The sequence below is a fragment of the Oncorhynchus mykiss genome, chromosome 16, assembly GCF_057628025.1.
Source record: "Oncorhynchus mykiss isolate SJ-2025 chromosome 16, ASM5762802v1, whole genome shotgun sequence".
Taxonomy (NCBI): domain Eukaryota; kingdom Metazoa; phylum Chordata; class Actinopteri; order Salmoniformes; family Salmonidae; genus Oncorhynchus; species Oncorhynchus mykiss.
The window spans coordinates 77,771,147-77,797,988 of NC_143037.1; the positions used below are offsets into that span (position 1 = coordinate 77,771,147).

At 41.7% G+C, this 26,842-nt stretch overlaps 1 protein-coding gene across 1 annotated transcript in view; it reads right to left on the minus strand.

Moving 5' to 3' along the window:
• The window catches only part of oprl1 (opiate receptor-like 1), a 72,674-nt gene extending 46,773 nt beyond the window's left edge, over nucleotides 1-25,901 (minus strand). The window contains exons 1-2 of the mRNA XM_036947816.2: nucleotides 25,227-25,901; nucleotides 24,379-24,623 (exon numbers count right to left, since the gene is read on the minus strand). Of these exons, the coding sequence (XP_036803711.2) occupies nucleotides 24,379-24,605 (227 nt within the window). The 5' untranslated portion in view covers nucleotides 24,606-24,623; nucleotides 25,227-25,901. The remainder of the gene's footprint in view (nucleotides 1-24,378; nucleotides 24,624-25,226) is intronic.
• Between the last annotated feature and the right edge of the window lie 941 nt (nucleotides 25,902-26,842).

Genomic DNA, 26,842 nt, shown 5'->3' on the forward strand with positions numbered 1-26,842 from the left:
TCCCAGAAGAGTGGAGGCTGTTATAGCTGCAATGTTCCAACATCTAGAGGAAAGCCTTCCCAGAAGAGTGGAGGCTGTTATAGCAGCAATGTTCCAACATCTAGAGGAAAGCCTTCCCAGAAGAGTGGAGGCTGTTATAGCTGCAATGTTCCAACATCTAGTGGAAAGCCTTACCAGAAGAGTGGAGGCTGTTATAGCAGCAATGTTCCTACATCTAGTGGAAAGCCTTCCCAGAAGAGTGGATGGAGGCTGTTATAGCAGCAATGTTCCAACATCTAGTGGAAAACCTTCCCAGAAGAGTGGAGGCTGTTATAGCAGCAATGTTCCTACATCTAGTGGAAAACCTTCCCAGAAGAGTGGAGGCTGTTATAGCAGCAAATGTGAGGACCAACTCCATATTAATGATTTTGAACGCGATGGTCAACGAGCAGGTCATGTATTGTACCTTACCTGCAAAAACAGGTTGGATGGAAAACCGGGTGTTAGACGTTTTCATGTATGTATGTATGTATGTATGTATGTATGTAAGTGTGTATGTGTGTGTGTGTATGTGTGTGTGTGTGTGTGTGTGTGTGTGTGTGTGTGTGTGTGTGTGTGTGTGTGTGTGTGTGTGTGTGTGTGTGTGTATGTAAATATGTATGTTTGTATGTAAATATGTGTGTATGTATGTGTGTGTGTGTGTGTGTGTGTGTGTGTGTATGTGTGTGTGTGTGTGTGTGTGTGTGTGTATGTATGTATGTATGTATGTGTGTATGTAAATATGTGTGCATGTGTGTGTGTGTGTGTGTGTGTGTGTGTGTGTGTGTGTGTGTGTGTGTGTGTGTGTGTGTGTGTGTGTGTGTGTGTGTGTGTGACAGGACAGGCCCTGCAAAGGTCAAATTGGAGGTGCTTGTATTTTTCCTGTTTTGCAGGAAGATTGTTTACTATTGACGTGAAAATTGGAAGTCTATCGATGTCCAGGGGACATCGGGAAAAGGATTCTACGCTGGTCTCTTGAGGCAACAGGGAGTGCTCTTGCCATCCAGTAGGGTTTTGCTAGGGTGTCGTGAACATGGCTGGTGGATGGGTCAGAATATTTTCAATCGCAGTGTTACTGTTTTGTTTGAACTCTATCCTAAACCAAAACCTTAACCAGTACCCTAACCATTCAGTATGAGTGCCTAAACGTAACTCTTAACTTTGAAATGTGACTTTTAGAATAATGGGACAACACAGAGCAGCATGTTATTAAAAAAACAGTTGTTAGAGCATGGCTCTTACCATGCCAAGATAGTGTGTTCGATTCCCGGGACCATCCATATGTAAAACATATTTAGGCATGAGGTTTTTTGGGGGGATAAAAGTCTTCATATTTTATATTCTTCTCTCCACATTGTAGAAATGAAGTAAAATACAATTGACACAATAATTGTGATACAATTGATTGTTTTGTGAATCCAGGTTAGATGTTTTTGATGCTAACATTTTGTCAACAACGCTTCTGTCATTTCCATTGTATTGTAACACTTTAAGCTGAGATGCTCGACCCTCCTTCCCTCAAACTTCTTGGAGATACCAAGTTTTTTATTCTTTGATCAACTTCTGACTTTGAAGATAAAATTATATCGTTTTGACATTGACACAGAAGAACAAGAGCTGTTCGCCATAAACTACAAAACTAAAGTAGCGAAATAAAAAATACATGTAAAAATAAATCACTGGAATAAAACAAAAATAAGGAAAAAATAACATCAAGAGTCAAAACATTCAAGACTTAGAATGTCAGAAATCCACTTAGGATTCAACTTCCCCTTTTCAGAAAACACATAATAGAGAGCAATCTCCTGTCTTCAGTGCTTCTGGAATGAGCCAATGATATTTGGCACAAAGGATGACATTCTCTCACAACAGATAAGCAAAAGGGCGTGATTACAGAGTCTGAAGTGTGAAGTACATCTGACACGTAGCGCTGTGTGTGTGTGTGTGTGTGTGTGTGTGTGTGTGTGTGTGTGTGTGTGATGCATCTGAGCAGGAGATCATTATAATACAATCTATTTCCTCATAAAAGGTTAACTAATAGCAAATAGAAAAACTGAACAGACTGAAAACAAAGTTATCACAACGAGTCTAGCAGGATCACAAAGAACAACACTATTCAAGGATTGGCTACAATTAGGGACACAGACAGTCTGTCACACACACCTCCTCAGACTAGGGCTGTTGCGTTGATCATATTACCGCAACACCGGCGGTCACCAGTCATGAAGGCAGTCAAAACAGGTGACTGTTTTATCACGGTAATTAGGCTTCTCCAAGCTCTGATGCTGCTGATGGTCATTAGTAGTCTACCAAACTTTCTAACTGCCTAGTACACAGCACTCTATTGTCCCTCTAATCACTCTGACATCAATGCAAATGTATTCGAAAATCTAAATCAAACACTTCATGAGTGCCCATGAGCTCATGTTGCACAACATCTCTATAGGCTATGAAATTGCACAATAAAACAGAGTGATGGCCTCTACTAGAAAGAGGAGGATCCCATCAGCTTGCTATAGGCTAGGGCTACTATATTTATTTCTCAACTTTCCTAACATTAAGCACATTGCTTATATTTACATCAGGAGTATAGCCTACCTGGCTGACATGAAAATGAACCACAGGAAAAGTGTCCTCGATTCGCTATTTATATATGCATAGATGACATGCATTTTTCCCCCTGCCCCTGTTTTGAGACAGACAGGTGCATGATAATGGTCCATTCTAAATCCAAACTAATTTCAAGCATATGTTATTTAGCATATGTAAAGACAAGTTTAAATCAAGAATAGTCTGATGGGTGACAATATTAGCTTATCATCTTGTGAATGATATATTATCACTTGTGAACGATGCAAGAAACTATGCCTTTTTTGGCCACTTTTTTAAATCATAGGCACGCGCCTCATGTAGCCTAGCTCATAGGCATACATGTTTCAATAAGGTTAGTATCACAACTAAAGTGGTCAAATAACTTCTGAAAATTAACCACATGAATTCGCTTTACAAGGGGTGTACAAGTGCTTTTTCCCGTCAGACAACTCATCTTGTTGTCTGACGGGAAGTAAATGTGGACAGTTCTTCCAATATTTTCAATATGCACCTCAGAATTGGATAAGGACGCACACAGTTGTATCCCCGAGGTGTCTGTCTTCACTTGCAACCTGTGAGAAAAGACTGGATCCTGCAGCATTCAGGTAGAAGGGCCACTGGCCACAAAGGGCATGCATTTTAGGGTGCATTACAACCACACAAAAGGGGATACCGCCGTTAAATTCTAGCATTTATCAAGTGCTTGTCAAAATGTGAATGAGTGACTGATGAAGTGTGTACAGCCTGCGCAAAAAAAAAAACAAAGCAGAGCTCATGCCTTTCAAGCAACCTTTTTCTAATCTCATCATGCAGCCTTACAATGTATAAAACATTAAATCATATAGTCCTACGTGTAACTAAAGTTACATTAATAACTCTAAATTAAACATGTAGCAGTACCTAATTCTTTGTTAACCTCTCAATACAGAATAGCTAAATGTGCGCACTCCCTCAAATCGTTTGGAGAAAATATCCAGTCGATTTGATTCAGTTTTGTTCAATTGTATTCTCCACACTATGAAATTATAATAGTGAAGAATAGCAGTGAAGACATCAAAACTATGAAATAATACATATGAAATCATGTAGTAACCAAAAAAGTGTCAAATATATATACATAAGTAGGCATCCTTTGCCTTTATGACAGCTTTGCACACGACTTGGCATTCTCTCAACCAGCTTCACTTGGAATTCTGAGCACTTGTTGGCTGCTTTTCTTTCACTCTGTGGTACAACTCATTCCAATTGAATTGTATTTAATTTAAAATAAATTTTGCAAACATTTCTAACATTTCTATGTTTTTCACTTTGTCGTCATGTGGTAGAGATGAGAGATTTGTCTTTGTTATTAATCCATTTTGAATTCAGGTGACACAACAACATGTGGAACAAGTCAAGGGTTACGAATACTTTCTGAAGGCCCTGTCGTTACAGTATGCACTGTATGGGTCGGGAGCCGGGATCCAAAGCCCTGCTGAGAGGTTTCGAGTTCTAAGAACACAACTATAATCACATACCATTTATTCATAATTTCGGTCGTTGGAGGACGAATTGGGTCACAGGAGGTCAATTTCTCGTTTGGGTCTTGAGTGGGAATAAGTTTGAGAGCCTCAAACACAAGAGTAAGTCAATAACAAGCCAATGGAAATCCCCAAGGTGTTTTGAGAGATTTTTTTGTCTCTGCTCAAAACGTGCCAGATCCAGTTAGCATGCAGACTTATACAGAGTGACAGCTGAAGGTTAGAGAGAGAGAGAGAGAGAGAGAGAGAGAGAGAGAGAGAGAGAGAGAGAGAGAGAGAGAGAGAGAGAGAGAGAGAGAGGGAGGGAGAGAGAGAGAGAGAGAGAGAGAGAGAGAGGGAGGGAGAGAGAGAGAGAGAGAGAGAGAGAGAGAGAGGAAGAGAGAGGGAGAGAGAGAGAGAAAGAGAGGGAGAGAGAGAAAGAGAGGGAGAGAGAGAGAGGGAGAGAGACAGAGAGAGGAAGAGAGAGGGAGAGAGAGAGAGAAAGAGAGGGAGACAGAGAAAGAGAGGGAGAGAGAGAGAGGGAGAGAGAGAGGGAGAGAGAGAGAGAGAGGGAGAGAGAGAGAGAGAGAGAGAAAGAGAGGGAGAGAGAGAGAGAGAGAGAGAGGGAGAGAGAGAGAGGGAGGGAGGAAGGGAGGGAGGGAGGGAGAGAGAGAGGGAGAGAGAGAGAGGGGGAGAGGGAGGGATGGAGGGAGGGAGAGAGAGTGAGACAGAGAGAGCTCTCCTTTCTTCCCTCCACCTCGCTCTCTCTCTCTCTCTCTCTCTCTCTCTCCCTCTCTCCCTTTCACTCTCTCTCACACTCTCTCTCCTTTCTTCCCTCTCTCGCTCTCTCTCTTTCTCTCATTTCTCTCTCTCTGCTTTCTTCCCTCCCCCCTCTCTCTCTCTCTCTCTCTCTCTCTCTCTCTCTCTCTCTCGCTCTCATGTCTGTCTCTCTCTCCTATATTCCCTCTCTCTCTCTCACTCTCTCTCTCCTTTCTTCCCTCCCTCCCTCTCTCTCCCTCTCTCTCTCTCTCTCCCTCTCTCTCTCATGTCTGTCTCTCTCTCCTATATTCCCTCTCTCTCTCTCTCTCTCTCTCCTTTCTTCCCTCTCTCTCTCTCTCTCTCCCTCTCTCTCTCTCATGTCTCTTTCTCTCTTTTTCACATCTCTCCCTCTACTGTTAACACCCCATGGATTAATTATGAAATTCATTTTTTTTATGATTCAAAGAAATTATCCAAAAAAGGTTGCAAACATTTCAGGCTGCTCAGCTGATTGGTTGACATACAAGTCAGGCTGCTGTCACGCCCTGGCCTTAGTATTCTGTGTTTTCGTTAGTATTTTGGTGAGGCCAGAGTGTGACATGGGGATTTATGTGGTTTGTTTTGTCTGGGGTTGTTTGTAGTTATGGGATTGTGGTTAGAGTAGTACTCTAGGTAAGTCTATGGTTGCCTAGAGTGGTTCTCAATCAGAGGCAGGTGTTTATCGTTGTCTCTGATTGGGAACCATATTTAGGCAGCCATATTCTTTAGGTCTCTTGTGGGTGATTGTTCCTGTCTTTGTGTTTGTGGCACCAGATAGGGCTGTTTTGGTTTTTTCACATTTCTTGTTTTGTAGGTTGTTGTACTTTCATCTTTATTAAAGATGGACAAAACTAACCACGCTGCATTTTGGTCCGCCTCTCTTTCCCCAGAAGAAAACCGTTACAGCTGCTCAGCTGATTGGTTGACATAAAGGTCAGGCTGCTCAGCTGATTGGTTGACATACTGTCAATTAAGACATCTTGTGAATAATTTTACCAAAATAAGATAAATTACAAAAAAAGCATCTACTAATACTTTGGAGCACCTTAATGGTCACAAACTTGCAAAAACCAAGCCATGAGGTCGAAGGAAATGTCCGTAGAGCTCCGAGACAGGATTGTGCCGAGGCACAGACGTGGAGAAGGGTACCAAAAAAATGTCTGCAGTGTTGAAGGTCCCTAAGAACACAGTGGCCTCCACTGACATCCAAGACATCGCAGGAGTGGCTTCGGGACAAGTCTCTGAATGTCTTTGAGTGGCCCAGACAGATCCCGTACTTGAACCCGATCTAACTTCTCTGGAGAGTCCTGAAAATAGCTGTGTAGCGACACATCCAACGTGACAGAGCTTGAGAGGATCTGCAGAGAAGAAATGGGAGAAACTCCCCAAATACAGGTGTGCCAAGCTTGTAGCGTCATACCCAAGAAGACTCAAGGCTTTAATCGCACCAAAGGTGCTTCAACAAAGTACCGAGTAAAGGGTCTGAATGTCAAATCAAATCAATTGTTATTTATCAAATGCACTGATTACAACAGGTGTATACTTGCTTACTTACAAGCAGTTCAAGAAATAGAGTTAAGAAAATATTTACTAAATAAACTAAAGTAAAATAAAAAGTAACACAATAAAGTTACAAGAACGAGGCTATATACAGGGTACTACGGTACAGAGTCAATGTGGGTACAGGTTAGTCTAGGTCATTTGTACAGGTGTAATAGATATGTGGGTACAGGTTAGTCTAGGTCATTTGTACAGGTGTAATAGATATGTGGGTACAGGTTAGTCTAGGTCATTTATACAGGTGTAATAGACATGTGGGTACAGGTTAGTCTAGGTCATTTATACAGGTGTAATATATATGTGGGTACAGGTTAGTCTAGGTCATTTATACAGGTGTAATAGACATGTGGGTACAGGTTAGTCTAGGTCATTTATACAGGTGTAATAGATATGTGGGTACAGGTTAGTCTAGGTCATTTATACAGGTGTAATAGATATGTGGGTACAGGTTAGTCTAGGTCATTTATACAGGTGTAATAGATATGTGGGTACAGGTTAGGTCATTTATACAGGTGTAATAGATATGTGGGTACAGGTTAGTCTAGGGCATTTATACAGGTGTAATAGATATATGGGTACAGGTTAGTCTAGGTCATTTATACAGGTGTAATAGACATGTGGGTACAGGTTAGTCTAGGTCATTTATACAGGTGTAATAGATATGTGGGTACAGGTTAGTCTAGGTCATTTGTACAGGTGTAATATATATGTGGGTACAGGTTAGTCTAGGTCATTTATACAGGTGTAATAGATATGTGGGTACAGGTTAGTCTAGGTCATTTGTACAGGTGTAATAGATATGTGGGTACAGGTTAGTCTAGGTCATTTATACAGGTGTAATAGACATGTGGGTACAGGTTAGTCTAGGTCATTTATACAGGTGTAATAGATATGTGGGTACAGGTTAGTCTAGGTCATTTATACAGGTGTAATAGATATGTGGGTACAGGTTAGTCTAGGTCATTTATACAGGTGTAATAGATATGTGGGTACAGGTTAGGTCATTTATACAGGTGTAATAGATATGTGGGTACAGGTTAGTCTAGGGCATTTATACAGGTGTAATAGATATGTGGGTACAGGTTAGTCTAGGTCATTTGTACAGGTGTAATATATATGTGGGTACAGGTTAGTCTAGGTCATTTATACAGGTGTAATAGATATGTGGGTGCAGGTTAGTCTAGGTCATTTGTACAGGTGTAATAGATATGTGGGTACAGGTTAGTCTAGGTCATTTATACAGGTGTAATAGACATGTGGGTACAGGTTAGGTCATTTATACAGGTGTAATAGATATGTGGGTACAGGTTAGTCTAGGTCATTTATACAGGTGTAATAGATATGTGGGTACAGGTTAGGTCATTTATACAGGTGTAATAGATATGTGGGTACAGGTTAGTCTAGGGCATTTATACAGGTGTAATAGATATGTGGGTACAGGTTAGTCTAGGTCATTTATACAGGTGTAATAGACATGTGGATACAGGTTAGGTCATTTATACAGGTGTAATAGACATGTGGGTACAGGTTAGGTCATTTATACAGGTGTAATAGACATGTGGGTACAGGTTAGGTCATTTATACAGGTGTAATAGATATGTGGGTACAGGTTAGTCTAGGTCATTTATACAGGTGTAATAGATATGTGGGTACAGGTTAGTCTAGGTCATTTATACAGGTGTAATAGATATGTGGGTACAGGTTAGTCTAGGGCATTTATACAGGTGTAATAGATATGTGGGTACAGGTTAGTCTAGGTCATTTATACAGGTGTAATAGATATGTGGGTACAGGTTAGTCTAGGTCATTTATACAGGTGTAATAGACATGTGGGTACAGGTTAGGTCATTTATACAGGTGTAATAGACATGTGGGTACAGGTTAGGTCATTTATACAGGTGTAATAGATATGTGGGTACAGGTTAGTCTAGGTCATTTATACAGGTGTAATAGATATGTGGGTACAGGTTAGTCTAGGTCATTTGTACAGGTGTAATAGATATGTGGGTACAGGTTAGTCTAGGTCATTTGTACAGGTGTAATAGACATGTGGGTACAGGTTAGTCTAGGTCATTTATACAGGTGTAATAGATATGTGGGTACAGGTTAGTCTAGGTCATTTATACAGGTGTAATAGACATGTGGGTACAGGTTAGGTCATTTATACAGGTGTAATAGACATGTGGGTACAGGTTAGGTCATTTGTACAGGTGTAATAGATATGTGGGTACAGGTTAGTCTAGGTCATTTATACAGGTGTGTGTAATAAACAGCGGGGTAAAATTAAAGGGGGGTGTCAATGTAAATAGTTCATGATGACCATTTATATACTTGTATAAATACTTATGTAAATGTGATATCTTTTTTTTTTTTTATCAATCTGCCAACATTTCTAAAAAACTGTTTTTGCTTCATCATTATGAGGTATTGTGTGTAGATTAAAGAGGGGAAAAACATTAATTTAAGCCATTTTAGAATAAGGCTGTAACGTAACAAAATGTCGCATTTCATCTCTTCACCAATAATTTTATATTCAAACATTTAAATTGAACAACAATTTCACGTGAATCCGATAACTCTGATGTGTAGACTTTCCACTGTAGAGTTTATGTCATATTATCATTGATGAGAATGTCTCAGATGACAACCGAACTGACGTCATATTCATTAAGTACCACCGCATCTGTTCAATTGGTCGGATTACCAGAATATAGTTAATTTCCCCCCACCTGCTGATGTTCCCAGAATCTCTATGTTAACCAAAGGGGTTTTCAAATTTCACATCAGTAGGGTAGAGAGAGGAACAAGGGGGGAAGAGGTATTTATGACTGTCATAAACCTACCCCCAGGCCAACGTCATGACACTCTAGACCCAAACTGTTACAGACCTATATCCATCCTGCAATGTCTTTCTAAAATCTTCGATCTTTGAAGTTAATAAACAGATCACCAACCACTTTGAATACCTCCGTACATTCTCCACTATGCAATCTGGTTTCCGAGCTGGTCACGGGTGCATCTCAGCCATGCTCAAGGTCCTAAACAATGTTAGAACCGCCATCAACAAGACAGTACTGTGCAGCTGTCTTCATTGACCTGGCCAAGGCTTTCGATGTCAATCACCGTATTCTTATCGGCAGATTAAAAAGCCTTGGCTTCTCAAATGACTGCCTCAACTGGTTCACCAACTACTTCTCAGATAAAGTTCAGTGTGTCAAATCGGAGTGCCTGTTGTCCGGACCTCTGGCAGTCTCTATGGGGGTGCCACAGGGTTCAATTCTCGGGCCGACTCTTTTCTCTGTATATATCAATGATGTCGCTCTTGCTGCGTGTGATTCTCTGATCCACCTCTACGCAGACGACACCATTCTGTATACTTCTGGCCCTTCTTTGGACACTGTGTTAACTAACCTCCAAACGAGCTTCAACGCCATACAAGTCTCCTTCCTTGACCTCCAACTGCTTCTAAATGCTAGTAAAACTAAGTGCATGCTCTTCAACCGATTTCTGTCCGCACCCTCCCGCCCGACTAGCATCACTACTCTGGACGTTTCTGACCTAGCATATGTGGACAACTACAAATACCTAGGTGTCTGGTTAGACTGTAAACACACCTTCCAGACTCACATTAAGCATCTCCAATCCAAAATGAAATCTAAAATTGGCTTCCAATTTCGCAACAAAGCCTCCTTCACTTTGAGAGGTACTGTAGTGTGTAAGTGCAATATGGTAATGAAGTCTACATTTGCAATCTCACAAGAGACTCATTCATCCAACATGTTTATTTTGATTTAAATCACCAAAGCCCCATATACTACCCACCACTGTAACCTGTATGCTCTCGTTGTCTGGCCCTCGCTACATATTTGTCACCAAACCATCTGGCTCCAGGTCAACTATAAGTCTTTGCTAGGTAAAGCCCTGCCTTATCTCAGCTCACTAGTCACCATAGCAACACCCACCCGTAGCACGCGGTCCAGCATGTAGATTGCACTGGTCATCCCCAAAGCCAACACTTCCTTTGGCCACCTTTCCTTCCAGTTCTCTGCTGCCAATGACTGGAACGACGCTTGCAAAAAATCTCTGAAGCTGGAGTCTTATATCTCCCTCTCTAACTTTAAGCATCAGCTGTCAGAGCAGCTCACCGATCACTGCACCTGTACATTGATTTTTCTATTGTGTTATTCACTGTACGTTTGTTTATGTGTAACTCTGTGTTGTTGTTTTTTGTCACAATGCTTTGCTTTATCTTGGCCAGGTCGCAGTTGTAAATGAGAACTTGTTCTCAACTGGCCTACCTGGTTAAATAAAGGTGTTCTCAACTGGCCTACCTGGTTAAATAAAGGTGTTCTCAACTAGCCTACCTGGTTAAATAAAGGTGTTCTCAACTGGCCTACCTGGTTAAATAAAGGTGTTCTCAACTAGCCTACCTGGTTAAATAAAGGTGTTCTCAACTAGCCTACCTGGTTAAATAAAGGTGTTCTCAACTAGCCTACCTGGTTAAATAAAGGTGTTCTCAACTAGCCTACCTGGTTAAATAAAGGTGTTCTCAACTAGCCTACCTGGTTAAATAAAGGTGTTCTCAACTAGCCTACCTGGTTAAATAAAGGTGTTCTCAACTGGCCTACCTGGTTAAATAAAGGTGTTCTCAACTGGCCTACCTGGTTAAATAAAGGTGTTCTCAACTAGCCTACCTGGTTAAATAAAGGTGTTCTCAACTAGCCTACCTGGTTAAATAAAGGTGTTCTCAACTAGCCTACCTGGTTAAATAAAGGTGTTCTCAACTAGCCTACCTGGTTAAATAAAGGTGTTCTCAACTAGCCTACCTGGTTAAATAAAGGTGTTCTCAACTAGCCTACCTGGTTAAATAAAGGTGTTCTCAACTAGCCTACCTGGTTAAATAAAGGTGTTCTCAACTAGCCTACCTGGTTAAATAAAGGTGTTCTCAACTAGCCCACCTGGTTAAATAAAGGTGTTCTCAACTAGCCTACCTGGTTAAATAAAGGTGTTCTCAACTAGCCTACCTGGTTAAATAAAGGTGTTCTCAACTAGCCTACCTGGTTAAATAAAGGTGTTCTCAACTAGCCTACCTGGTTAAATAAAGGTGTTCTCAACTAGTCTACCTGGTTAAATAAAGGTGTTCTCAACTAGCCTACCTGGTTAAATAAAGGTGTTCTCAACTAGCCTACCTGGTTAAATAAAGGTGTTCTCAACTAGCCTACCTGGTTAAATAAAGGTAAAATGAAATAAATAAAAAAATACAAATAAAACATGGACAACTAAAGGCATAGTAACCGTAAATGCCTTGTGAAAGGAAATACATTTACGTCCATTACAGAGTTGAAAAGCACTTTTGAACTGACCAATGTACATAGTTTCACATTCATGCAAACTTGAAAGTTACAAAGTCACGAAACTTCTATTTCAAATCTTTTGGACTTTGAGGAAATCTCATTTGAGTCAGAAAATGATGTTCATGCGATACAAAACTTTGCAGAGACCATATAAGACAGGTAAATGACCAATTCTGGCGCTAGGGTTTGCAAATGGAAGAGCGCCGTCTTTAACAGCTCAAAAACAAGTGATTTGACGATGGTGCTGGTTTATTAATGGCAGCCACAAACAGAGCCCATTGTGCCTATCAGCAGAAATCAATGACGTTTTCCAAGAACTTCCTCCACCCCCCCCCCCCCCCCACACCACCACCACTCTCCCTCCTCGCCCTGACCACCCTACCAACATCCCACCCCTCCTGAACCATTCATCCAGGGCAGAGCTCTCAGAAACTTGGTTAATTGGCTCCATCCCCCCTCCCTGCTCGCCGCCCTGACCTCCCCCTCCCTCCCTTTTCACCGCCCTGACCTCCCTACCCACACCTCACCCCTTCCTGAATGTTTCTTCGACAGCAGAGCTCTCCGAATCTTGGTTAATTGGCTAAATCCCCCCTCCCTCCCCCCTCCCTCTCTCCCCCCTCACTCCTTCCCTCCCCATCCCTCCCTCCTCGCCGCCCTGACCTCCCTACCAACACCACGGCCCCTTCCTGAATGATTATTTGACAGCAGAGCTCTCAGAATCTTGTTAAAACGTTGTACATAATTTAAATATCAGACATATTTTTCACACCATAGCACACAAAACTACACTATTAGACACCACAGTACACACTACTACAGTATACACACCACAGTACACACTACTACAGTATACACACCACACAAACACTACTACACTATACACACCACACAAACACTACTACACTATAGACACCATACAACACACTACTACACTATAAACACCACACAAATACTACTACACTATAAACACCATACAAACACTACTACACTATAGGCACCATATAACACACTACTACACACCACACACAAACTACTACATTATTACACACCACACAAACATTACTACACTATACACACCACACAAACACTACTACACAATACACACCACACAAACACGACTACACAATACACACCACACAAACACTACTACACAATACACACCACACAAACAATATCACACTCCTAAACACCATACAACACTACTACACACCAAACACACACTATTACACACCACACAAACACTAACACTATACACACCACACAAACACTAACACTATACACTTTATACACACCATACAAACACTACTACACACTATAAAAACACGACTACACACTGTACAAAAACTAACACTATACACACTATACAAACACTACTACACTATAGACACCACACAGACACTACTACACTATACACACTATACAAACACTACTACACTATACACACCACACAAACACTACTACACTATAGACACCACACAGACACTACTACACTATACACACTATACAAACACTACTACACTATACACACCACACAAACACTACTACACTATACACACCACAAACACTACCACACTACTACATATCATAGTACACACTACTACACTACTACACACCACACAAATATGACTAAACACACCATAGTACACACTACTACACTATACACACCATAGTACACACTACTACACAATAGACACTGTAGTACACACTACTACACAATACACACTGTCGTACACACTACTACACTATACACACCATAGTACACACTACTACACAATAGACACTGTAGTACACACGAGTACACTATACACACCATAGTACACACTACTCCACTATACACACCGTAGTACACACGACTACACTATACACACCATAGTACACACTACTACACTATACGCACCATAGTACACACTACTCCACTATACACACCATAGTACACACTACTACACTATACACACCACACAAGCAATACTACACTACTACACACCACACAAACACTACTACACACCACACAAACACAACTACACACCACACAAACACAACTACACTATACACACCACCAGGGTTGCAAAGGGGCAGAATTTTTCCGGACATTTTCAATTGTAAGCCCGGGAATTTGGGGAATTTTGCTTAAATTAATCGCTTAGGCAATTCTAGGTCCTGTGGCATATTTTGGTTAAACTATCCCCAATTCAATGGAATTTCAACCCTCTGCATGCACAGTGCATTCTTCCATCACATGTACAGCTGATTCTCAAGATCTTGCACACTAATGAGATGCTATTGAGCCCACACTACTACACTGTCTGAGCCAAGGACTACGTGCTTCCTGGTAAGTTTTGATTACAGTACTGGGTGGGGTGAATATATTTTATACGATACATCATTTTTTGTTAACTAGTAAATAGTAGCCTACAGCAAAGTGTGTTTAAAACAGAGATCTTCTGTTGAATCTGACAATTAATCTTGATGGTTGTACAGTGGTCTCAAATAAAACTGTGAAGGACCTCGGCGTTACTCTGGACCCTGATCTCTCTTTTGACGAACATATCAAGACCATATCAAGGACAGCTTTTTTCCATCTACGTAACATTGCAAAAATCAGAAACTTTCTGTCAAAAAATAATGCAGAAAAATGTATCCATGCTTTTGTCACTTCTAGGTTAGACTACTGCAATGCTCTACTTGCCGGCTACCCGGATAAAGCACTAAATAAACTTCAGTTAGTGCAAAACACGGCTGCTAGAATCCTGACTAGAACCAAACAATGTGATCATTTTACTCCAGTGCTAGCCTCCCTACACTCGCTTCCTGTTAAGTCAATGGCTGATTTCAAGGTTTTACTGCTATCCTACAAAGCATTACATGGGCTTGCTACTACATATCTCTCTGATTTGGTCCTACCGTACATACCTACACGTACGCTACGGTCACAAGACGCAGGCCTCCTAATTGTCCCTAGAATTTCTAAGCAAACAGCTGGAGGCAGGGCTTTCTCCTATAGAGCTCTATTTTTATGGAACGGTCTGCCTACCCATGTGAGAGACGCAGACTCGGTCTCAACCTTTAAGTCTTTACTGAAGACTCATCCATCCGGTGTCCTATCCGGTGTCCTGTGTGAATTTAAGTGTGCTCTCTCTAATTCTCTCTTTCTCCCTTTCTCTCGGAGGACCTGAGCCCTAGGACCATGCCTCAGGACTACCTGGCATGATGACTCCTTGCTGTCCCCAGTCCACCTGGCCATGCTGCTGCTCCAGTTTCAACTGTTCTGCCTGCGGCTATGTAATCATGACCTGTTCACCGGACGTGCTACATGTCCCAGAACTGCTGTTTTCAACTCTCTAGAGACAGCAGGAGCGGTAGAGATACTCTTAATGATCGGCTGTGAAAAGCCAACTGAGATTTACTCCTGAGGTGCTGACTTGCTGCACCCTCGACAACTACTGTGATTATTATTATTTGACCATGCTGGTCATTTATGAACATTTGAACATCTTGGCCATGTTCTGTTATAATCTCCACCCGGCACAGCCAGAAGAGGACTGGCCACCCCTCATAGCCTGGTTCCTCTCTAGGTTTCTTCCTAGGTTTTGGCCTTTCTAGGGAGTTTTTCCTAGCCACCGTGATTCTACACCTGCATTGCTTGCTGTTTGGGGTTTTAGGCTGGGTTTCTGTACAGCACTTTGAGATATCAGCTGATGTACGAAGGGCTATATAAATACATTTGATTTGATTTGATTTGATGTGTGGAGACATTTCACTGCAGCTAATGTAGAAGGAAAAGCTGTGTACATTTGCAAATACTGTTCCAAATCATATGTGAAGAATGCAACAAAGATGCAGAATCATCTGGCCAAGTGCATAAAGTTCCCTCAGAAATCACAACAAGCAACCTCTGACAAAAGTCCCTCTACTTCTATTCAAGGTGAAAATGATGAATCAGACACCTCATCGACACCTCCTGGAATCAGACGGTTTTTTGACTGAATGGAGGAACGTAGTCAGAGCAATGCTGATGTCTTGCTCGAGCTGTGTATGCAACTGGTTCGCCTCTGATGCTCACAGGCAATGTGTATTGGAAGGGTTTTCTGAAAGCTCTTCGCCCAGCATTCACCCCGCCAACCAGACATGCTTTATCTACTCATTTGCTGGATGCAGAGTTCAACAGAGTTCAAGTGAAGGTCAAGCAAATCATTGAGAAAGCAGACTGTATTGCAATCATCTCTGATGGGTGGTCGAATGTTCGTGGGCAAGGAATAATTAACTACATCATCTTCACCCCTCAACCAGTATTCTACAAGAGCACAGACACAACGGACAACAGACACACCGGTCTCTACATTGCAGATGAGCTGAAGGCAGTCATCAATGACCTTGGACCACAGAAGGTATTTGCACTGGTGACAGACAATGCTGCGAACATGAAGGCTGCTTGGTCTAAAGTGGAGGAGTCCTACCCTCACATCACACCCATTGGCTGTGCTGCTCATGCATTTAATTTGCTCCTCAAGGACATCATGGCACACTGAAAAAAATAGATAAACTCTACAAGAGAGCCAAGGAAATGTTTAGGTATGTGTAGGGTCATCAAGTTGTAGTAGCAATCTACCTCACCAAGCGAAGTGAGAAGAATAAAAGCACCACATTGAAGCTGCCCAGCAACACCCGTTGGGGTGGTGTTGTCATCATGTTTGACAGTCTCCTGGAGTGGGAGGAATCTCTCTAAGAATTGGCCATATCACAGTTTGCCAATATGGACAGCCCCATCAAGAGGATACTCCTGGATTATGTATTTTGGGAGAGAGTGGTAACCAGCCTGAAACTCCTGAAACCTATAGCAGTAGCCATTGCACGGATTGAGGGAGACAATGCCATCCTGTCTGATGTTCACTCTGCTTGCAGATGTAAGAGAAGCAATCTGTACTGTCCTGCCCACTTCACTGTTGCTCCAAACAGAGGAAACTGCAGTTCTGAAATACATCAAAAAGTGTGAAGACATCTGCCTGAAGCCCAAACACGCCACAGCGTACATGTTGGACACCAAGTACGCTGGCAAGAGCATCCTGTCTGGTGCAGAGATCAACAAGGCCTATGGTGTCATCACTACTGTGTCTCGCCCCCTTGACCTGGAAGAGGGCAAGGTTCTTGGCAGTCTGGCGAAGTACACTTCCAAGCAAGGGCTTTGGGATGGAGAAGCAGTATGGTAGTCGTGCCAACATATCTCATCAGCCACCTGGTGGAAGGGACTTTGTGGATCTGAGGCTCTTTCCCCTCCATCATCCTCCAAATCCCACCATCAGCCACCTCAGAGAGCAACTGGGCCTTGTTTGGGAACACACACACCAAAGCACGCAACAGGCTGACCAATACAAGGGTTGAAAAATGGGTGGCCATCCAGGCAAATCTTTGGTTTTTTGAACCTGACAACGAGCCATCCCCAACAAGGTTGGAAAGTGACAGTGAAGATGAGGCCTCAGAGTTTGATGTTAAAGAGGTGGACATTGAGGAGGTCCAGGGAGAAGACATGGAAGCCTGAGAGGAAGACAACCAGAGATTTTGTTTCTAGGCAATCATTTTACAGATGTATGTTGAAAACGTTTCTGGGAGATGCGATGGATCATTGGGGATCATTCAATATTCCCTTTCTTTTTTTTGTTCAGTGAAATCATCCCATGTGATGGGATTTAATAAAGTTCAATTTGTTTACTAAATAATTTATTATTTTACTATTGGAAGGATTTAATTAATAATTTGTAATGATGTCTACTTAAAAGGTAAAAGTTTTATGTTTCTGTCTCCATATGATATGGTAAATATATCCAATGCAAAAAAACATCTACATTTAAATGGTATTGATATTAATTTGCATATATTTCCGTTAATTCCCATATATTCCCATATATTTCCGTTAATTCCCATATATTTCCGTTTATTCCAGTATATTTCCATTAATTCCCATATATTCCCATATATTCCCATATATTCCCGTTAATTTCCAGTTTCCACCTCTGAGTATTCTCCAAAATGTGCAACCCTACACACCACACAAACACTACCACACTATACACACTATACAAACACAATACACACTATACAAACACTATACACACTATACAAACACTACTACACTATACACACCACACAAACACTACTACACTATACACACCACAAACACTACGACACTATACACACTATACAAACACTACTACACTATACACACCACACAAACACTACTACACTATACACACCACAAACACTACTACACACTATACACACTATACAAACACTACTACACTATACACAACACAAACACTACCACACTATACACACTATACAAACACTACTACACTGTACACACCACACAAACACTACTACACTATACACAACACAAACACTACTACACTATACACACCACAAACACTACTACATTATACACACCACAATCACTACTACACTATACACACCACAAACACTACTACACTATACACACTATACAAACACTACTACCCTATACACACTTCACAAGCATTACTACACTATGATACCAGAGCACACAAAAACAGTATAACTACACACTAAGCACACACAAACACAACTACACATCATAGTACACACAAAAACAGCTACACCATAGTACACAGCTACACACCATAGTACACACAAACACAGCTACACACCATAGTACACAGCTACACACCACAGTACACACAAACACAGCTACACACCATAGTACACAGCTACACACCATAGTACACACAAACACAGCTACACACCATAGTACACACAAACACAGCTACACACCATAGTACACACAAACACAACTACACACCATAGTTAACAACAAACACAGCTACACACCATAGTACACACAAACACAGCTACACACAAACACAGCTGCACACAAACACAGCTGCACACAAACACAGCTACACACAAACACAGCTACACACAAACACAGCTACACACCATTATACACACAAACACAGCTACACACAAACACAGCTACACACCATAATACACACAAACACAGCTGCACACAAACACAGCTGCACACAAACACAGCTACACACAAACACAGCTACACACAAACACAGCTACACACCATAATACACACAAACACAGCTACACACCATAGTACACACAAACACAGCTACACACCATAATACACACAAACACAGCTGCACACCATAGGACACACAAACACAGCTACACACCATAATACACACAAACACAGCTAAACACCATAATACACACAAACACAGCTACACACAAACACAGCTACACACAAACACAGCTACACACAAACACAGCTACACACCATAATACACACAAACACAGCTACACACCATAGTACACACAAACACAGCTACACACCATAATACAGACAAACACAGCTACACACCATAGTACACACAAACACAGCTACACACAAACACAGCTACACACAAACACAGCTACACACAAACACAGCTGCACACAAACACAGCTACACACAAACACAGCTACACACAAACACAGCTACACACAAACACAGCTACACACAAATACAGCTACACACAAACACAGCTACACACCATAATACAGACAAACACAGCTACACACCATAGTACACACAAACACAGCTACACACAAACACAGCTACACACAAACACAGCTGCACACAAACACAGCTACACACAAACACAGCTACACACCATAGTACACACAAACACAGCTACACACAAACACAGCTACACACCATAATACACACAAACACAGCTACACACCATAATACACACAAACACAGCTACACACCATAGTACACACAAACACAGCTGCACACCATAATACACACAAACACAGCTACACACCATAATACACACAAACACAGCTACACACCATAATACACACAAACACAGCTACACACCATAATACACACAAACACAGCTGCACACAAACACAGCTGCACACAAACACAGCTGCACACCATAATACACACAAACACAGCTGCACACCATAATACACACAAACACAGCTACACACCATAATACACACAAACACAGCTGCACACAAACACAGCTACACACAAACACAGCTACACACCATAGTACACACAAACACAGCTACACACAAACACAGCTGCACACAAACACAGCTGCACACCATAATACACACAAACACAGCTACACACCATAGTACACACAAACACAGCTACACACAAACACAGCTACACACAAACACAGCTGCACACAAACACAGCTACACACCATAATACACACAAACACAGCTACACACCATAATACACACAAACACAACTACACACCATAGTACACACAAACACAACTACACACCATAGTACACACAAACACAGCTAAATAGAAAATAGTTTACTCTGAGTCTGCAGTAAGACAGGTTTACGGTATGGAAAAGAGTTTACTCAGTCTGCAGTAAGACAGGTTTACGGTATGGAAAAGAGTTTACTCTGAGTCTGCAGTAAGACAGGTTTACGGTATGGAAAATAGTTTACTCAGTCTGCAGTAAGACAGGTTTACGGTATGGAAAAGAGTTTACTCAGTCTGCAGTAAGACAGGTTTACGGTATGGAAAAGAGTTTACTCTGAGTCTGCAGTAAGACAGGTTTACGGTATGGAAAAGAGTTTACTCTGAGTCTGCAGTAAGACAGGTTTACGGTATGGAAAAGAGTTTACTCTGAGTCTGCAGTAAGACAGGTTTACGGTATGAAAAGAGTTTACTCAGTCTGCAGTAAGACAGGTTTACAGTATGGAAAAGAGTTTACTCTGAGTCTGCAGTAAGACAGGTTTACAGTATGGAAAAGAGCTCTGACAGCCGATGCTTGAAGTTAGTGAGGGAGATACAAGTCTCCAACTTCTGTGAATTTTTGCATTTTCTTTACTGATCCAATGAACCATTGCATTTCTGTTCAAAATGTTGTATCAAGTCTGCCCAAATGTGCATAATTTGTTTATTAATAACTTTTCAAGTTCATAACTGTGCACTCTCCTCAAACAATAGCATGGTATTATTTCACTGTAATAGCTAGTGTAAATTGGACAGTGCAGTTAGATTAACAAGAATTCAAGTTTTCTGCCAATATCAGATATGTCTATGTCCTGGGACATTTTCTTGTTACTTACAACCTCATGCTAATCACATTAGCCTACGTTAGCTCAACAGTCCCGAGGGGCACCCACCAATCCTGTAGAGGTTAAGAGAAGACTGGCTCTGTGCTCACTGCCCACGAATCAGGAAACTGAACGGCACTTCCTAACCTCCTGCCAAATGTATGACCATGTTTACGACACATATTAACCTCAGATTACAACAGACCCACAAAGACTTCTAAAACAAATCCAATCTTGATAAACTCCCACATCTACTGGGTGAAATACCACAGTGTGCCATCACAGCAGCAAGATTTGTGACCTGTTGCCACGAGAAAAGGGCAACCAGTGAAGAACACACACCATTGTAAAAAAAACAACATATTTATGTTTATTTTCCCTTTTGTACCTCAACTATTTTCATTTTGTTACAACCCAGTACATAGCCATAATATGACATTTGAAATGTCTTTATTCCTTTGTGTAATGTTTACAAGTTCATTTTTTATTGCTTATTTCATTTTTTGTTTATTAATTATTTGGCTTGCTTCGGTATTGTAAGCATATGTTCCCTAAAAAAGCCCATTGAATTGACATGAATTGAATTGAATTGAATTGAATTGAATTGAGAGCTTGGAGGAACTCAGTGGTCTGTAACAGTTCAACATTGTAGACAGAAAGTCAAATGATATTCAACGTTGTTTAACATATGACATTAAGAGGTTGAAACGACACCTTGTGACATGTGTATGTCACGCCCTGACCTTAGATATCTATGTTTTCTATATATTTTGGTTAGGTCAGGGTGTGACTAGGGTGGGTACTCTAGTGGTTGTATGTCTAGGGGTTTTGTAGGTCTAGGGTTGTTGTAGGTCTAGGGTTGTTGTAGGTCTAGGGTTGTTGTAGGTCTAGGGTTTTTGTAGGTCTAGGGTTTTTGTATGTCTAGGGTTGTTGTAGGTCTAGGGTTTTTGTATGTCTAGGGTTGTTGTAGGTCTAGGGTTGTTGTAGGTCTAGGGTTTTTGTATGTCTAGGGTTGTTGTAGGTCTAGGGTTGTTGTAGGTCTAGGGTTTTTGTAGGTCTAGGGTTTTTGTATGTCTAGGGTTGTTGTATGTCTAGGGTTGTTGTAGGTCTAGGGTTGTTGTAGGTCTAGGGTTTTTGTATGTCTAGGGTTGTTGTAGGTCTAGGGTTGTTGTAGGTCTAGGGTTTTTGTATGTCTAGGGTTGTTGTAGGTCTAGGGTTTTTGTATGTCTAGGGTTGTTGTAGGTCTAGGGTTGTTGTAGGTCTAGGGTTGTTGTAGGTCTAGGGTTGTTGTAGGTCTAGGGTTTTTGTATGTCTAGGGTTGTTGTATGTCTAGGGTTGTTGTAGGTCTAGGGTTGTTGTAGGTCTAGGGTTTTTGTATGTCTAGGGTTGTTGTAGGTCTAGGGTTGTTGTAGGTCTAGGGTTGTTGTAGGTCTAGGGTTGTTGTAGGTCTAGGGTTTTTTGTATTTCTATGTTGGCCTGATATGTTTCCCAATCAGAGACAGCTGTTTATCGTTGTCTCTGATTGGGGATCCTATTTAGGCAGCCCTGTTTCCCACTTTCTGGTGTGGGATCTTGTCAATGTGTAGTTGCCTGTCAGCACTATTTTGTGTAGCTTCACGGTTAGTTTTGTTATTTAGTTGGTTTATTCGGTGTTCATTCAGTTAATAAAAAGAATGTACGAATACCACGCTGCGTCTTGGTCTGATCCTTATAAGGAACGTGACAATGTAACTACAGAACCTAAGTTAAGTGTCATACATTCCCTAAATAGTAAACTACGTTGACCAGAGCCCTATTGACTTACATAAGGAATAGGGTGACATTTAGGAGGCACACAATGAATCTGATTGAGTTGTGTAATACTGCGGAGAAAGAAGGCCAGGACCTCTGGGCTCAGCTGGTTTTTTCTGTAGATATTGGATAGACAGATCTGCAACACATATTCAATATTAAAGGCCAGGACCTCTGGGCTCAGCTGGTTCTTTCTGTAGATATTGGATGTATAGATCTGCCGCACATATTCAATATTAAAGGTCAGGTCCTCGGGGCTCAGCTGGTTCTTTCTGTAGATCTTGGATACACAGATCTGCAGCACATACAATATATTAAAATGGCTGAGGGAAGTATGTGCCAATCTTTTGCTCTTGTCTTCTAGAATCTTTCCATCTATGTTGTTCAATTTTCTACTGGCAATATCAACCATTGTGAAGAGAGGATGACAAGCTTTGGTTGGTTGGTTGGGAAAATATATTGCTCTGTCTGAAATTGGAGCCTTACTCCAGCCTACAGAGGATATTAATAAAAATGTGCTTTTTGTGGAAACTAAGGTTTGAAAACTTGAAAGGTAAGGTAAGTACAGCTGCAAAAGGATTCAAGGAACTTTTAAATAATAGCAACAGGTTTACATTTATTTTGTTTTTCATATAGAGAGACTGGCAAACCACACACACACACACACACACACACACACACACGCACACACACACACACGCACACACACACACAGGCACACACACACACACACACACACACACACACACACACACACACACACACACACACACACACACACACACACACACACACACGCACACACACACACACGCACACACACACACACGCACACACACACACAGGCACACACACACACACAGGCACACACACACACACACACACACACACACACACACACACACACACACACACACACACACACACACACACACACACACACACACACACACATAAGCAAGTAGCGTTGCATTTGACCGTTTTATTTGTTTTGGTTTAGTTATTTGGTTTGTCTGAGTGAGACCCAACTGTTAATCTAACAATAGATGTTGAGTGAAGGTGATTGGCTGGATGGAGGCAACAGCTTGTGTTGGTTTGAAAGCATCACCACAGAGCAGTCACTCTGAAGCGGTAACAGCAAAGACTACCATTATACACAATGCAGACAGACAGACAGACAGACAGACAGACAGACAGACAGACAGACAGACAGACAGACAGACAGACAGACAGACAGACGCCCTCATTTCATCAATATGGACATTCTGCTGCATTATTGCATCATCACCAATCAACACAGGTGAGGTCTCCAATAAAATTAAAATCAATTGTAGTAGTCACATAACCAGTTTACAGCAGGTATACAAAGTGCAGTGAAATGCTGAGGTGTTAGCTTCCTCAACATTACAGTACAGTTTACCTCAGGTATACAAGGTGCAGTGAAATGCTGAGGTGCTAACTATAATGGATGTAACTGTGCTTTAGTCGCTCTCAATAGGAGTGTCTGCTTAATGACTAAATGGAAAATGGGTAGTCAGTGCAAATCATTTCTAAGGTGCGTCTATAGTCTCTCTGGTGAAATCGTCTCTAAGGTGCAGGTCTGTTCAATCCGACCAGGTAGAGAGAGGAGGTCGCCACGAGCCCTTACCTGATGATAACGTACATGACCAGACAGTTACCCACCAGCCCCACCACGCAGACCATCATGTAGACCACAACGATGGTGATCTTGATGCCGGTGGGGAGGAAGGCGTAGGTCTCGTTGTTGTTGCCAATACTGAAGTTGTTCTGGAAAAGCAGAGAGTCGTTGTAGAAGTGGAAGGCTCTCAGGTCCAGGTCTGATCCACCGACCAACGAGTCGTTTAGGAACTCCATGACAAATGTCCGACCTGCCTGATGACGATGAGAGAGAGAGAGAGAGAGAGAGCACAATAACAGACAAGACATGAGATGAGGAAAGACTGGTGTGTGTGACGTGTCAATTGACGGAGAGGCCTGCACGGGAATATTGCAGCTCCTCAGTGCTATTTTCTCTGCAACCCAAAATCAACCACGTTTCGACTTTTACCGAAGTCGTCATCGCGTGGGGAGACATCACAGACAGAAGTGTGCCGTTGTATTCATTGTATTCAGTGCAGACAGGTCTGGTCTGTGTGTCTGTAACACACAGACAGGCCAGGAGACACAGACCGCGGTTTGCAAGCCAACACTCCTACTAAATATGTGTGGCGTCATATGGAGGCGCTGCGCAAACGTGGGCTGCATAGTTCCTATAATAAATCAATGAGGTTTAGCCGCAACAGTTCCAATATCCAAGGGACGCATATGTGTGATCGTAGGAGAAGATACATACAAGCTACTTTTAGCATCAACATACGTGTTCACACCGGCCGAACTGGAGAATGTAAGGTGCCCAAATATAGGCTACATTTCTATGCAGAAAACAGCATTCTCACACACGGACAGTATCAGACAGCAACAGCAGCAGCGCCATACCGTTATTCGAGATGCTATTCCAACGATCTGTTATGAGTCCTTCCCGCGCTGGCCTCCGGTTCCTTCCCAGAAGTTGCTTATTTTGGTTTTAGGCAGTTGGCTGCTTTCCTATGTTGTATGTTGTTTATCTCAGTCTCTTGCTCGCTGTCCTGTTTTCCACAGTTGCCAGCGCAGCGATACAGATTTCCGTTGGTGTAGGTCTAGGATAGGATCATTATTTTTTTTCCACCCTCCCCTCAACAACATACGAACTGTAGAGTGACGAGTGGTCTAAATCTAGCCGGTTCCTCGCATACTTTTCGAATAGGTTCGTTCATCAGACAAGTAGAAAGATCTCGGTGTCCTCTCGTCCTCTCTCCTTCTTCCCTCGATCCCTCTACGCGCGTCCTCTCTCTATCGGATCACGCACGGTACGCGAGACCTGCGTGTCTGGAGAAATGCGGTTTGTATTGCTGTAGCGAAATGATGTGTCTACTATGTCTCTTACGGGACACTTTTAAATGTCTCCATTAGCTAGACTACAAAAGTGATTGATCTACACATTCTTAGTCTATTACTACAGCGTGTGTAGTCTCCACTAAATACATTGCGTTTACTAATAGGTGTGAGGTAGGCTTGGAGTTTATTCTAGGTATATGAAGTCAGGCACTCTTATCTCAAAGTCTAAGATAGTGTGCGTCGGTGAGTGCCGTGCACGTACACAAAAAATTATCCTCTGACATTCCCACTAGATAGATACAGAAGATAGGCAGGCTGTCTGTCCTGTGTGCCTTACTCTGAGACGCAGACAGCCTGTCCTATCTGTCCCGTGTGCCTTACTCTGAGGCACAGACAGCCTGTCCTATCTGTCCTGTGTGCCTTACTCTGAGGCACGGACAGTCTGTCCTATCTGTCCTGTGTGCCTTACTCTGAGGCATGGACAGCCTGTCCTATCTGTCCTGTGTGCCTTACTCTGAGGCATGGACAGCCTGTCCTATCTGTCCTGTGTGCCTTACTCTGAGACGCTGTAGGCTACAGCACGGATATATTCTATCCATATTCCATTATATTATCATTTTCTATTCTATCCTACAATATCCTATTATATCCTATCAAATTCTATTCTACTCTATTCTATTATATGCTATTCTATCCTATTCTATTGTATCCTATCCTATCCTATCCTATCCTTTTCTATCCTATTATATTCTATTCTATCCTATTCTATCCTATCCTATCCTATTCTATTCTACCCTATTCTATCCTATTCTATTCTATTCTATTCTATCCTATTCTGTCCTATTCTATTCTACCCTATTCTATTCTATCCTATCCTGTCCTATTCTATTCTATCCTATTCTATTCTATCCTATCCTATCCTGTCCTATTCTATCCTGTCCCATTCTATTCTATCCTATTCTATTCTATTCTATTCTATCCTATCATGTCCTATTCTATTCTATTCTATCCTATCCTGTCCTATTCTATTCTATCCTATCCTATCCTATTCTATTCTACCCTATTCTATCATATTATATTCTATTCTATTCTATACTGTCCCATTCTATTCTATCCTATTCTATTCTATCCTATCTTATTATATGATGTATCCTTCTCAGTCCTCTCCCTTTACTATG